Genomic DNA, 13,548 nt, shown 5'->3' with positions numbered 1-13,548 from the left:
CCGCCTTCCCTTTCCTGTCTGCCCTGAGGAGCTGAGGGGCACGTGGAGGGTCGGCGTCCTCCCTGGCCCAACCTCAGGCTGCTGTCTTGGCATGCTGTCCCCCTGGGAAAGGGACGTTCCCACGTGTTGGCAGTCAGGGGAGCGGGCACTTCCAGGAGGCTGACGCCTGGGCTCTGGTGGGTCAGGGCAGAGCAGGAGCTGCCTGCTCGAAGATGCTGTCTGTCCCAGCTCCCCGAGGAAAGGCAACAGTGCCCGCGTTAGTTTTGTTATTTTGTGCTTTTGGAATGTAGCTAAATCTCTCTGGCTAGATGGTTAATAGTCTCTCTAACATGCGTGAAGACAGCCAGGTTTGGGGGCCCTGATGGCCCTCGCTGGGCGCGCCCCATGTCTCTCTGCTTGGTCTGTTTTCATGGGTCTCTGTCCTTGCCTCTTGGCTGCCCCTCGTGACTGACATCACACCTCGAGGGAGCCACTTGCTTCCTTGGCAACTGGGCTGGAAAACTGGTTAATTAAGCTTGATGAAGACAGGAGGTGTGGGCATGATCATCTCCCGCTCTGAGAGGTGAGACTGAGGCACAGAGAGTAATGGCTGAGCCAGCGGTGCTGCCGTGCCCTGGGCAAGGCTGTTCCCCAGCCTGTAGGACTCAGGACAGGGCGGGCTCGAGGGACCCGCCTTTCCTGGCTTAGGTGTTGCCTGCGGGGCCGAGGGGCTCGGGACAGAAGAGAGGCCGGCGGGGGATGCCATCTGCCAGCTGTCTCCACCCATACAGGCCAGAGCCAAGGTGGGCCGTCCCTGCTTGTCCTTCAGCGTTCCCCATGCATAAAAGGAGCAGCTAGGGCTTCCCTGGTGGCGCAGTGGTTGGGAGTCCGCCTGCCGATGCGGGGGACGCGGGTTCGTGCCCCGGTCCGGGAAGATCCCACATGCCGCGGAGCGGCTGGGCCCATGAGCCATGGCCGCTGAGCCTGTGCGTCCGGAGCCTGGGCTCCGCAACGGGAGAGGCCACAACGGTGAGAGGCCCGCGTACCACAAAAAAAAAAAAAGCAGCTAAACTAGACATGTCCCAGCTTTCTTCCAGCCCTGACTGGTGGCTTCTCAACTGCTTTAATGGGGCTTGCTGTGCCCCAGGCACAGTTCTGGGTACTTCCTGTGTATTAGCCCACACACATCCACTAGGGGTGCTCTTGAAGCAGAGAGGTTGCTTGTCCAAGGTCACGGAGCAGTCAGTGGTGGAGCTGGAGTTTGACCTGGGATGGTCTGCTCAGAGCTCGGGTCCTCGCTGCTGGCAGCAGGCCAGGTGCACAGGGATGACTGGACAGGTGGGAAGAAAATGGGGTGTGTCAGTGATAAACAGCCTCTCAAGTGAGTGGGCCTTTGGCCACCTAGTGGTGGATTCGTGCGTGAGCACGGAGAGGTTTCTGAAGGGACACGTGAGATGAGAAGATTGTGAAACACGGAAGGAGAATTGTGTGGGTAAATTGTTCCAGTGTTGGGTTGTAAGTGGCCTTCCATCACGTGTTGCCATTGAAAGGGGACCTCTTCGTCATGCCCAGACCTTGGGCTGTGCCAGGCCTAGTGGGCACCGAGAGCTGGGGAGGGCCGGGTCCTGGCTGCAGAAACTCAGGCTGCAGCGAGTGGCCCTCCTCGAGCGGCTGTCCTGCAGGCAGACACCGAGGACACAGCTGCCTGGGGCCCGGCAGAGCAGACTGGCCTTCTCTGGCGGCCGGGGGTCTGGGCAGCCCTGTAGGCCTGCTATGCTGCCGATGGAGAGGACTCTGAGGTGCCCACTTCCGGAAGCCCCTGCAGCTTCCCGCTGTGGTGTGGAGGTGGCTCCCCACTGGGCCTCGTGGAGCCCATGGTCCAGTGGGAGATGGCCCGCGTGTGAGCATTTGAGAGGGGTGGGCACCAGGGTAGCCCCGCAGGTCGGGGGGCCCAAGGAAGCCCAGGGCGGAGCCAGCCCCTGTGGGGTGTCCAGGCAGGCATGGCTGCAGAGGCTCTGGGCCTGGGGTCTGCCGCCACGCGTGGGCAAGGAGGCCAGTGCGGGAGCCGAGTGAGCCGCAGGGGGAGGAGAGGGAGGCCTGGGCTTTGTGTCCTTTTGCCCAGAGGCCTTCGGTCAGCTGATGCACAGATCCGGGTCGCCCCGATTGGAACATCCTCCCTGGTTTTCATGACAGACTTGCTCAGGAACCACAGGTCTTTGTAGAAAGTCACCTGCTGGGGAGAGGGCTGGCCTGGGAGACCCACCCAGAGGTTGGGTCTGTCTTGTCTGGAGGTGAAGCCTTTGCTGGTTGTTTGTGTTTGACCTGCTCCTTTGAGGCCGTGGGGACTGGCTCCCCACAGTGAGTGTATTTCTCCGGCGTCAGGAAGGGGCAGGGAGTCTGTCCTACACGCTGGGACGTTGGGTGTGAGGTTTTGATCCGGCTGTGGCCTGTGCTGCTGCCAGGAGGTCATAGCAAGGCTGGCCCCTCACCACTGGCTTCTTTTTTCCCTCTTCAAGGAAACTTCTTTTTGGCGGCTGCAGTCCCATCCACCCCGTGTACCTTTCCTTGCGAGGCGATCCCCTCGGCTGCTGGACTCTGAGGCCCAAGCACACGTGCGTGGTGGTCGCAGGGCCCAGGCTCCTTCCTGTGCGCTGCTGGCACTCGTCGCCCCCGCTGGGCGATGACTCTGTGGTGGAGAAGTCCCTCCGGTCCCTAAAGGACAAGAGCAAGAAGCTGGAAGAAGGAGGCCCCGTGTACAGCCCCCCCGCAGAGGCGGCCGTGAGAAAGCCCCTGGGGCAGCGGGTCCTGGATGAGCTGAAGCACTACTACCACGGCTTCCGCCTGCTCTGGATCGACACCAAGATCGCTGCGCGCATGCTCTGGCGCATCCTCCATGGCCACAGCCTGACCCGCCGAGAGCGCAGGCAGGTAATGGGCGTGTGCCCCTGCTGGGGTCACCTGTCAGTTGCTTTAAGTGTCTAAAGTCACAGCAAGAGATTGTCCTGCAGTAGCTTTAGTTCTCGCCTGAGTTAGCTGAATGTTTCTTTTAGACGCCTCCGGGTTCCTGATTTTCCACTGGGGCAGTGTGTGGCTGACGCAGCTCTGTAGAGGAGGTGCAGCCATAACCACGTTGGTGGGCTCCCCGGGGCTCTGTTCTCTGCCTGAAGTGTGCTCACGGCTCCTCCTTTGGAGTTTGTGGGGGGGGGGTTTGTTTGTTTGTTTTTTTAATAAACTTATTTATTTTTGGCAGCTTTGGGTCTCCGTTGCTGCGAGTGGCTTTCTCTAGTTGCAGCAAGCGGGGGCTACTCTTCGTTGCGGTGTGCAGGCTTCTCATTGCGGTGGCTTCTCTTGTTGCAGAGCACCGGCTCTAGGCGTGTCGGCTTCAGTAGTTGTGGCGCACGGGCTTAGTTGCTCCGCGGCATGTGGGATCTTCCCAGACCAGGGCTCGAGCCCGTGTCCTCTGCATTGGCAGGTGGATTCTTAACCACTGTGCTTCCAGGGAAGTCCTCCTTTGGAGCTTTAATTGCTTGCTTAAGGTGTAGCATGTTGAAGGATTGGCACCCTCACCATGTAAGTGATTCTTTTAGAATGATTAAACTGCTAATCCATCCTTTTATGCCAAGTGCATTGTTGAAAGTTACCCCACAGTTTCTTTGAGTTGTCACAGATGAAGCTGTTGTTTTGTGACTTAGTTTCTGCCTTTGTTAAATTGCTCTCGTCAGATCCTTGATCCTTCATGCTGTCAAACCTTCTGCTCCCTTTCAGTCTGGGGACCCAGCCTAGCAGCAGTGACACCCCAGTAGCAATGAGCACCCCTGACTCCCAGCCCTTGGCATCTAACCACCCCCATGAAGAGGAACCGGGGCTGTTTGGAAGCATAACTGATCAAGGGCTGGGACAGCAGTGGTACTAGAATAACCTGTGTCAGAAAATAAGAAAAGGCTGGAAAATAAACAATGGGGGCCCTTCTGGGGATGGCCAGTGGGGAATAAGACGGGACTTTTTCCATTTCCCTCAGCAATAGTGTGTGGCTTCATATTTTTTATGGTATTGTGAATGGAATTTTTTCACTGTGGTGAAATACACAACCTAAAATTTACTCTTTTTAAGCATTCTAAGTATACAGGCTGTGGCATTAAGTACATTCACACTGGGGTAAAGTTGGTACCACCATCTGTCTCCAGAACTCTTCATCTCTTGTCATCTTTGTAAGCTGACACTGCACCTGTTAAATAACAGCTCCCCATCCCTTGGCCCCCAGCCCCCGGCATCCATCATCTACTCTCTGTCTCTCTTAATCTGAACCCTTCAGGGACCTCATAGCAGTGGAATCACACAGGATCTGTCCTTTGTGACTGGCTGGTTTCACTGAGCAGAATGTCCTCAAGGTTCACCTTCGCCATAGCAGGTGTCAGAATTTCCTTCCTGTTTAAGGCTGAATGATATTCTGTTGTGTGTATGGACCACAGTTTGTTTATCCATCATCCATCCATGGACACTTGGGTTGCTTCCACATTCTGTCTGTTGTAGGTAAATAGAATTTTAAAAATTTTATTTTCCATTTGTTTATTGCTCGTATATAGAAATACAGTTGATTTTTATATATTGATCTTGTATCTTGCAGGCTTACCAAACCCAGTTATTAGTTCTAGTATCTTTTTTGTAAATTCCATCAGACTTTTTATCAGGAACAGATTTTGGATTTTGTCAGATGCTTTTTCTGCATCTACTTTTTTTACTATTTATTTTTAATTTTTTTGAAGTATAGTTGATTTACGATATTGTGTTAGTTTTAAGTGTACAGCAAAGTGATTCAATTATGTATATATATTTTTCAGATTATTTTTCATGATATAGGTTATTATAAGATATTGAATATAGTTTCCTGTGCTATACAGTAAATTCTTGTTGTTTATCTTTTCTGTGTCTATTTAGATAGTCATATGGTGTTTTCTTTCTCTAGTTTTATTAACTAAATGGTTGATATTGTCAGATTAAATAAAAAAGCAAGACTGAACTCTGTGCACTCTACAAGGAACACATCTAAATGTAAAGACACAAATAGGTTAAAAGTAAAAGAATGGAGAAAGGTAAGTGGTGCTAACACTAGTCCAGGAAAGCCAACGTTAATATCAGACAGAGTCGACGTTAGAGCAGGATTACCAGGGCAGAAGAGGTCACTCATGGTGACGAGAGGGTCAGGTTGCCAAGAGGACATGATATTCCTAGACATTTATACACTGGTAACAGAAGCTGGACGCTGGCTCTGCGCATGGAAAATTTTCAGGAAAAGCAAAGTTGTAGAAAGAAATCAAATCCCTGTTTGCCTAGACCCCAGAGTGGAAATGGAGGCTAACTGCAGATGGACACAGTGGGACTTTTTGTCACGATGAAAAGGTACTAAAACTGGATTTTAGAGATGGTTTCAGTCTATAAATTTACCAGAATTTATTGAATTACATACTTACAATGAGCGAATGTTACGGTACGTAAATTAAACCTCGATAGAACTGCTAAAAATAATTTAATGGAAGAATGTTAAAAAACATAGGCACCAACTTGAAGGGTCATATCTGGGATCATTTGAGCATAAAAATATAGATGATAATGAATTATAAACAAATGAAAAACATGGGAATCCTTGAGTCCATTTTGGTAATAAATAGAAAAATGAAGGTGCAAAGCGAGGTCGATAAATGGGGAGATGGGCTTGAGTTAGGAAATTGTCGTTTTGTGGCCATCAGAGTAGAGGCTGGTTTGGGAGGAACCGTGATGAATGTGTCTAGGGAGAGAGGTGGGTGTTTATTTGCGCGCTCTCAGGGCGTTCCCTCACAGGTGGAGAGAGCAGCCTGTCCAGGTGATCACAGTGACCACTGTCGCAGGGTGGGTGACGCCTGACCCCCGGGGAGGGCAACCATCATGGAAAGTGGTGCCAGCCAGAAACGAGGCCCTTAGTAGAAATGACGTCACTCCTCCAAAGACAGTCTCGTCAGTCACGGTGGAAGCACAGCTGGGGATGCGGGGAGTGTAGTCTCGGCTGCCGTGCACCCAGGCGGTTCCGAGTGGAAGGAGCACGTGTGAGCAGGCACTGGCGCAGGGGCAGGTGAGCTGCTGGAGGCCTGGCAGTGTCCGCTGTTCTCAGGGGTTGTCGATTATTTCAAGTCGCACGTTTCTTTAATGTCTTCAGCAGTGGTTTGTTTACATCAGTGAGGCACTTGGATTTTTTCCCTGATCATTGCTGTGTTACATAGTCTTAAATCTAACCGATTGTGTCAGGGAACACAAGAGAAGTGCCCCGCCAGCACTTGGCCCTCCTTTCCGCAGAGCGCCTGGAGTGCGTGGTGTGGCCGCAGCCTTCCCCGGAGGCCCTCGCTGCTGCCAGCAGTGGCCAGTCCTCCGCCTGTCAGTCTTGTCCAGCTGTCTGCCAGGCCGGTGGGCACCTGGCAAACGCCCTGGGGGGCGGCTCACTGGCAGCATCCAGTGATGGGTGCCTCTCCACTCAGGGAGGTAGCTTCCACCCAGCTTTTCCGAAGGCCGTCACCTTGTGGTTTGGCCTCAGGGGGCCTCCGGAGCCCTGTCTGCTCCCTGCGAGGCGCCTGCTGGTGCTCCTGCGGACGACTGTGCAAGAAATGCTCCCCAGTCACCCTCTTGTCCCTCCACCCCTTTCCAGTTCCTCCGGATCTGTGCCGACCTCTTCCGCCTGGTGCCCTTCCTGGTCTTCGTGGTGGTGCCCTTCATGGAGTTCCTGCTTCCTGTTGCCGTAAAGCTCTTCCCCAACATGTTACCGTCCACGTTCGAGACCCAGTCCATCAAGGTGACCGGCTCGTTTTGACCCAGTTTGAAAGCAGCTACAAGGCTGCATTGTTTTATGACTGACATTTCAGATGTTAGATGTTTTTAAATTTTATGTTTTCTTCATAATTCAGTCATGCTGTGCTGTGATTATTTAATAGGTGCTGGTTTCAGGTTTGCTTCTCTTTAAAATGTGTCTTAAATTCTAGTTTCTCTAGACCAGTGTTCCTTGAGCCACAGGTCGAGACCCATTCGTGGGGGACAAGACGGGTCTAGGGCAGGGTTGGCAGACTTCCAGCCCACGGGCCATTTTGGTCAGTAAGGCCTTCTGGGGACGTGCCTGCCTGTCGTGTGTGTATTGTCTGGTGGCCTTCACGTTTCACATGGCTCAGCCCGCAGGGCCTGAAAGCTTTACAGGCCAGCCCTTTATGGAATTTGCTGGCCCTTCTCTGGCGGTGGGGGGGGAGGGTCACACAGAGCTCGTGGGTGGAGGAAGCGCTGTTCAGGAGGCATGTGGCGGCGCTGGGTTGGGTGTACATGCACTTCGTGCTGGGGCTCGAAGCAGCTGCCGGACCAGCGCCGTCCAGGAAGCCGTGCGGGGCAGGAACCCAGGAGTGCAGTGCCCTCTCTGACTTCGCAGGAAGAGAGGCTGAAGAAGGAGCTGCGGGTCAAGTTGGAGCTGGCCAAGTTTCTGCAGGACACCATCGAGGAGATGGCCCTGAAGAACAAGGCAGCCAAGGGGGACGCCACCAAAGACTTCGCCGTGTTTTTCCAGAAGGTGCTGTGATGCGTCGTCCCTTGAGGCCTTGCCCTGTCGGTCCCCAGTGCTGGTTAGCGCCTCGGGGCTGCCCGCCTTATCTGGGGAGCGTGCCTTGTCTCCTTTCTTCCCTCCTTTTCACTGTGCACGATGGGGGCGGGGCTACTGGAGGTCAAGCCTGCTGCCCCAAGAACGTGAACTTACGTTCACAAGCCCTGGCCTGGGTCTCCGGACTTTGCAGCAGCCCTGGGGGAGGTAGAGTTTGGCAGGGACCTAAGACCCCACAGTTGTGACCAGCAGGGGGCTGGGCTGGGAAGGAGGGGCAGACTGCCCCATAGCCATGCCCACGGTGCGGGAGGCCAGCCCAGCATGGAGAGTCCCCGGCCTCCTCCCGGCCAGCCGCCTCGGCTCCGCTGGCATAGCAGACAAGGGCCAGGGACCGGATGCCATCCCCTGCGAGGACGCCTCGCTCGCAGGAGCCCAGCCAGGCAGCGCTCAGGGCTTTGGGTCGCAGGGGCCACTCCCGGTAGGAGATGTGAGCGGAGCTGAGGGAGGGTGTGGGTGGCCCCTTCTGCTTTGTTTCCTGACTTGAGGCGTGTGACCCGAGGCCATGGGGGTGCGGGGGACACAGCCCACCCGTGGTGACCCTTACCATGGCTCCTGCAGATCCGAGAGACGGGTGAGAGACCCAGCAACGAGGAAATCATGCGGTTTTCCAAACTGTTTGAGGATGAGCTGACCCTGGACAACCTCACGCGCCTACAGCTGGTGGCGCTGTGCAAGCTGCTGGAGCTGCAGTCCATGGGCACCAACAACTTCCTGCGCTTCCAGCTCACCATGAGGCTGCGCTCCATCAAGGCCGACGACAAGGTGAGCACCCACAGCCTGCTCAGGGCTCGTCTGTGTCTCCTGGGGTGAGTGCTGGGATCACACGGTTTCCAGCCGCTGTGACAGCACACCTTCCCGTGGTGGGACGTAGTCGCTGAAAAGGTGGATTTTAAAGGCAGCCTAATGTTTCATTATATGAACGTGTCCTAGTTTATTAACCGTCACTTTAGCTAATCTGCTACCCTAAAGAACCCTCTAATAAATACGTATTAATGTGAATTATGCCCCAGATCTTTGATAGGTCCTATAAAAATAGTGACCTAGAATTGCGGCTCCTGAGTAAAAAGGGCAGGAGGCCAAAAGCAAGTCCTGGCCCGTGACCAGATTGCTCCGGCGCTGTGCCGCCTGCCTGCCCCCGTGCAGTGTGTGTGTCTCAGGAAGTCACGAAGTGTCCCTCGTTCTCCCTAGTGACGCTGCTTGCGTTGAAGTCTGTGGCGCCTGGTCTTCTGATAGCTGCACCAGCTTGCCTCGGGGCTGATCTTCCCTCTTGTTACTTACAGGCTTCCTGAATCCTCTCTGCCTTGTGTTTGTTACTGTTTTCATCTGCTCTGAAGACCCTCTGTCTTACAGTTGTAGTATTTAGTCCATACTCTTTTCCTGTTTGTCCTGTGTGTTTCACGTTCCACTTTATCTCCTTTCTTGCCTTCTTTTGGATTAATCAAATGTTTACTCTTCCATCCGCTCTCCATTAGCTTGCTCCTTATTTATTGTTATAGCAATTTCTTTGGAGTTTACAACGATCTTCCTCGACACACAGGAGTCTAATGGGACTGAGTGCTTTTCCTGCCACGCGCCAGGTCCCAGCTGCACTCGCCGGCCCCGCCTCTGCGTTGCATGCGCTTTTGCTGCTGAGTTGATGTGTGTGCACCACGTATTTACCCTCCTGACCCCCTTCCTTCCTTCCTGCGTTTCTACCCAGACCGTTTCCTCCACTTGAGGAGTCCCCTCAGTGGCTGTTTGTATGGATTTGTCTGTATTAACCTTCCATTCTGCAGGGTATTGCTGGGTGTAGGACTCCAGGCTTGCAGTTCTTTTTTCTACATTTAAAGATGCCACTGAGGGCTTCCCTGGTGGCGCAGTGGTTGAGAGTCCACCTGCGGATGCAGGGGACACGGGTTCGTGCCCCGGTCCGGGAAGATCCCACATGCCGCGGAGCGGCTGGGCCCGTGAGCCATGGCCACTGAGCCTGCGCGTCCGGAGCCTGTGCTCCGCAGCGGGAGAGGCCACAGCAGTGAGAGGCCCACGTACCGCAAAAAAAAAAAAAAAAAAAATAAGATGCCATTGAGTGCATGTCAGCTGGCAGGCCTATTATTGTTCCTTTGAAGGTGTCCATCTTTCTCCGGCAGCATCCGAGATGTTTGGATTTTGTTACATCTTGTTTGGATTTTAGCAGCTATACAGTAACGTCCCTAGGCGTGTCTGTGTCTGTGCTTATCCTATTTCCTGGTTGTGGTGCTTCCATCATTTCATTAAATACCCCCCCCCACCCCCCCGACATGGGTTATGTTCCCCTTAGACTGCTCACGGTCCCTGCATCACATATGCTCTTCCTGTATTTTACATCCTTTTGTACGTGTGGTTTACTTATCCTCTCTTCTTGGTCTGATCACTCTTAAACCCATCCTCCAAGATTTCCGTCTGCAGGTAAAACTGTCTCTCTTGTTCTCCAGAAGCAGATCATCACTGCATTTTGTAAGGATGAAGAGAAGTTGTCTCTCTGCTCTGCTGGAGAATTTGCCATGCGGCTGCCCCTCCTCGGGAGAGGCAGCATGAAGGCAGGAGGCCTGGGTTGTGTCCCGGCCACTCACTAGCTTTGTGAAATTGAACAAGTCACCTCACCTCAGTGCTTCAGATTCCTGTGAGGTGGGGCAGTGGCCAGACCTCTGCTGTCGAGAAAGTGGAGGGGGCATACTTTCCCGTGGACGTTAAATGGTAAAAAACATACATAAGAAGATTCTGAAAAGTGGAGAGAAGCCCCTGGGACCCCAGGAATGACACAGGAGGTCTCTGTGCCTCATAGATCCAGCCATGGGGCTGAAGAAGCCAGAATCGCCAACAAGGACAGACTTTAGAATCCCATCCTGTGGTCAGAGGAAAGGAACGGGGCCACCTAGCAGGACAGAGGACTCCAGAGAGTGATGGCTCTGCTCCAGCCAGACGCCACAGGAAACAGCGTCTCCCCACCCCGACCCTCCCCGGACCACCCCCACACACACAGGGGCGGTGGGGCTGGGACCGCCACCCTCAGGCTGTAGCAGCTGGGATGGTATCGGGGAAGGCTGCGAGGAGCTGGCTCATTCATCCCCGGCCCCCTGCCCCCTGTGGTGTCAGTAGAGACCAGCAGGGGGTCTGGCCTCCACCCGCACCCGACAGTCTCAAGGCACTCTCCATACTTCCCTGCTGGAGTGGTGTCAGGAGAGGCAGTAAGAGGTTCTCCCGCCCCTCCCAGCCAGGGAGGCATGCAGAGCCTAGCGGGGAGGCCAGACCCCTCCCAGTAGACTCAGAAGTACCTCTCCCCCTGGCCTCAGTGGAGGCCAGATCTCTTCTGTTCCGGGATGTAATTTACAATGACTGAGTGATGCCACAGAGAGCTCAGGGCTGTTGGAAGGAAGCTGTGCTCACAGTTCCCCAGAAGAGGGGACCAGGACGTGAGGGGAGGGAGGAGTCGAGACAGCCTTCATCACTGGTCAGCGGGAGTGGTCAGCTGGAGGCGTTTTTCATTGGGCAGGACGTGAAGCAGAGGTCAGCGTTTGTGGTTGGAGGATTTGAAATATGATTGTAGCACGCCCAGGAAAGCCAGGCAGCAGGGGAGACGTAAACAACTTTGTCCATTAGTTTGGATCCGTAGATGCCAGATCGTCAGTTACACCACCTGTAAGCGCTGGGTAGAACACCCCCATGCCAGAGCACTGTCAAGAGGAAGCCAGTTAGGACAGAAGATGGAAGTGAGCTCCAGGATCGCATAGCGTAATACCCAGAGTTATACCCAGAATGTCCAGCTTCAGCTGAGAATCACTCCTCGTGCTGAGAACCAGGAGGACCCCAAAGCAAATGAAAAGAAGACAAGCAGTGGGTGCCCGCGCCATTCTGACCGTGGGCCACTCCCCAGATTCGGTAGAAGGCATACATCTGCAGATTTAAGACGCTGAGTGAGCCTCAGAGCGGATAAACACAAAGAAGTCCACACAAAGACTCACAGTCAAGTGAACAAACGTGAAGGACAAAGAAATAATTTTGAGGGGCTTCCCTGATGGCCCAGTGGTTAAGAATCTGCCTGCCAGTGCAGGGGACACAGGTTCGGTCCCTGGTCTGGGAGGATCCCACGTGGCGTGGAGCAGCTAAGCCCGTGCACCACGACTACTGAAGCCCTCACGCCTCGAGCCCATGTTCCGCAACAAGAGAAGCCACTGCAGTGAGAAGCCCACGCACCGCAACGAAGAGCAGCCCCTGCTCACCGCAACTAGAGAAAGCCCGTGCACAGCAATGAAGGCCCAACGCAGCCAAAAATAAAAATAAATTTATTTAAAAAAAAAAAGAAGAAGAAATAATTTTGAAAGCAGTGAGAGAGAATGGCATCTTACCTGCAGGAAACACAATTCAAATGACAGTGCATTTCTCATCGGAAACCATGGAGGCCAGAAGGAACTGGCAAGTATTTTTCATGTGCTGAAAAAAAAGAACTCGGTCAATTCAATCCTAGCTTCAGCAAAAATAAAAATTAAAGATAAAAACGAGGGAGGAATCAAGACGTTCCCAGGTGAAGGAAAACAACGACAATTTGTCACCAGCAGAGCCTAGAGGAACCTCAGGGCGTCAGGAAGAAAGAACACGACAAGCACCAGGCTTCGCTTCTGCTCGTGTGTCTTCTAAGTAAAGTGCGATGGTGGAGGCAAAAATGGGGCACTGTGTGATGTGGCTCTGTGTCAGTAGGTGACATTAGGATGAGCTCGACAAGTGGGGGAGGATAAAGGGGGGAGGCCACCACGTTCCCTCCATGATGAGGTAGGTGCAGCATGTGATACCAGAGCAGCCCCTGAAAATGGACGCAGAGATGTGCTCAGAAGCGCAGGAGGCAAGTGCAGATGGGATCCACGTGCCCCACGGGAAGATGGGGAAAGGAAACAAACAACCCAGATGTCCTTCATGGGGCGAACGGTAAAACCAGGACGTTTGTACCATGCAGTGTACTCACTAAGGAAAGGAGTGGATTATCACTACACACACCGCGTGGATCCTCAAGGAGTCCCCAAAGGCTGTGCGCTGTGCAGTCCCATCCCTGTAATGCTCTTCAAGTGACAGAATCACAGGGATGAAGAGCAGATTGGTGGTTGGTTCCCAGGGGTCAAGAGGGGTTGGGAGTGTCTGTGAGGTCCTCGTGGGGACAGAGGTGTCTTCTGCCTGGACTGGCTCGGCATCGCGTTCCGGCGGTGGTTTGATACTGCACGTTGCACGGTGTTAGCCACGGGGAGGAGCCGTGTGGCTGCATGTCCACCCACGGTTGTCTCACAGTTGATGCAGGTAGCGGTCGTGTCCTCCTCACAGGGTCACTGGGGGGTTTAAATGGGGGGAGCAGGTGGCACTGTTGCCCTTTGTTCCTCCTCTTCTCTCCCCTCGTCCCTGCACAGTGCAGGACGGGAGAAGCGTGGGGTTCGGGCAGCAGGGCTGCTCCCTGGGCAGAGAGCAGGCCCTGAGTGGGTGTCTTCGCATCTCGGGGTGGGTCCTGGCTGTTGACCCTAAGGTCCCACCCTCTGTCAGAAGGTCTGATCACTGCAAACCTGGAATCGGGGCCTTGGTAGTGGGGGTTTATCTTGTGTTTGGCAAAGCATAGTAGGAAGGTGGTTTCTTTCTTTTTTTTATAAATGTATTTATTTTATTTATTTATTTTTGGCTGCATTGGGTCTTCATTGTTGCGCATGGGCCCTCTCTAGTTGCAGCGAGCGGGAGGTTGCAGAGCACGGGCTCTAGGTGCGCAGGCCTCAGCAGCTGTAGCATGCGGGCTCAGCCGTTGTCGCTCGCAGGCTCCAGAGCGCACGCCCAGCAGCTGTGGTGCACGGGCCCAAACGCTCCGTGGCATGTGGGATCTTCCCGGACCGGGGCTCGAAGCCATGTTCCCTTCATTGGCAGGTGGGCTC

General features: G+C 54.0%; 1 protein-coding gene across 2 annotated transcripts in view; it reads left to right on the top strand.

The window, feature by feature from the left end:
- The window catches only part of LETM1 (leucine zipper and EF-hand containing transmembrane protein 1), a 32,093-nt gene that overhangs the window by 7,607 nt on the left and 10,938 nt on the right, over positions 1–13,548 (top strand). For both annotated transcript variants that reach the window (XM_022554793.3, XM_022554792.3), the window contains exons 3-6: positions 2,496–2,907; positions 6,650–6,793; positions 7,412–7,549; positions 8,195–8,398. In XM_022554793.3, coding sequence (XP_022410501.1) covers positions 2,496–2,907; positions 6,650–6,793; positions 7,412–7,549; positions 8,195–8,398 — 898 coding nt within the window. The remainder of the gene's footprint in view (positions 1–2,495; positions 2,908–6,649; positions 6,794–7,411; positions 7,550–8,194; positions 8,399–13,548) is intronic.

This window comes from Delphinapterus leucas, chromosome 5 (genome assembly GCF_059928025.1).
Source record: "Delphinapterus leucas isolate spDelLeu-1000000601 "Yukka" chromosome 5, BTC_Dleu_Yukka2, whole genome shotgun sequence".
Taxonomy (NCBI): domain Eukaryota; kingdom Metazoa; phylum Chordata; class Mammalia; order Artiodactyla; family Monodontidae; genus Delphinapterus; species Delphinapterus leucas.
This window is presented reverse-complemented; position numbering and strand designations above follow the sequence as displayed.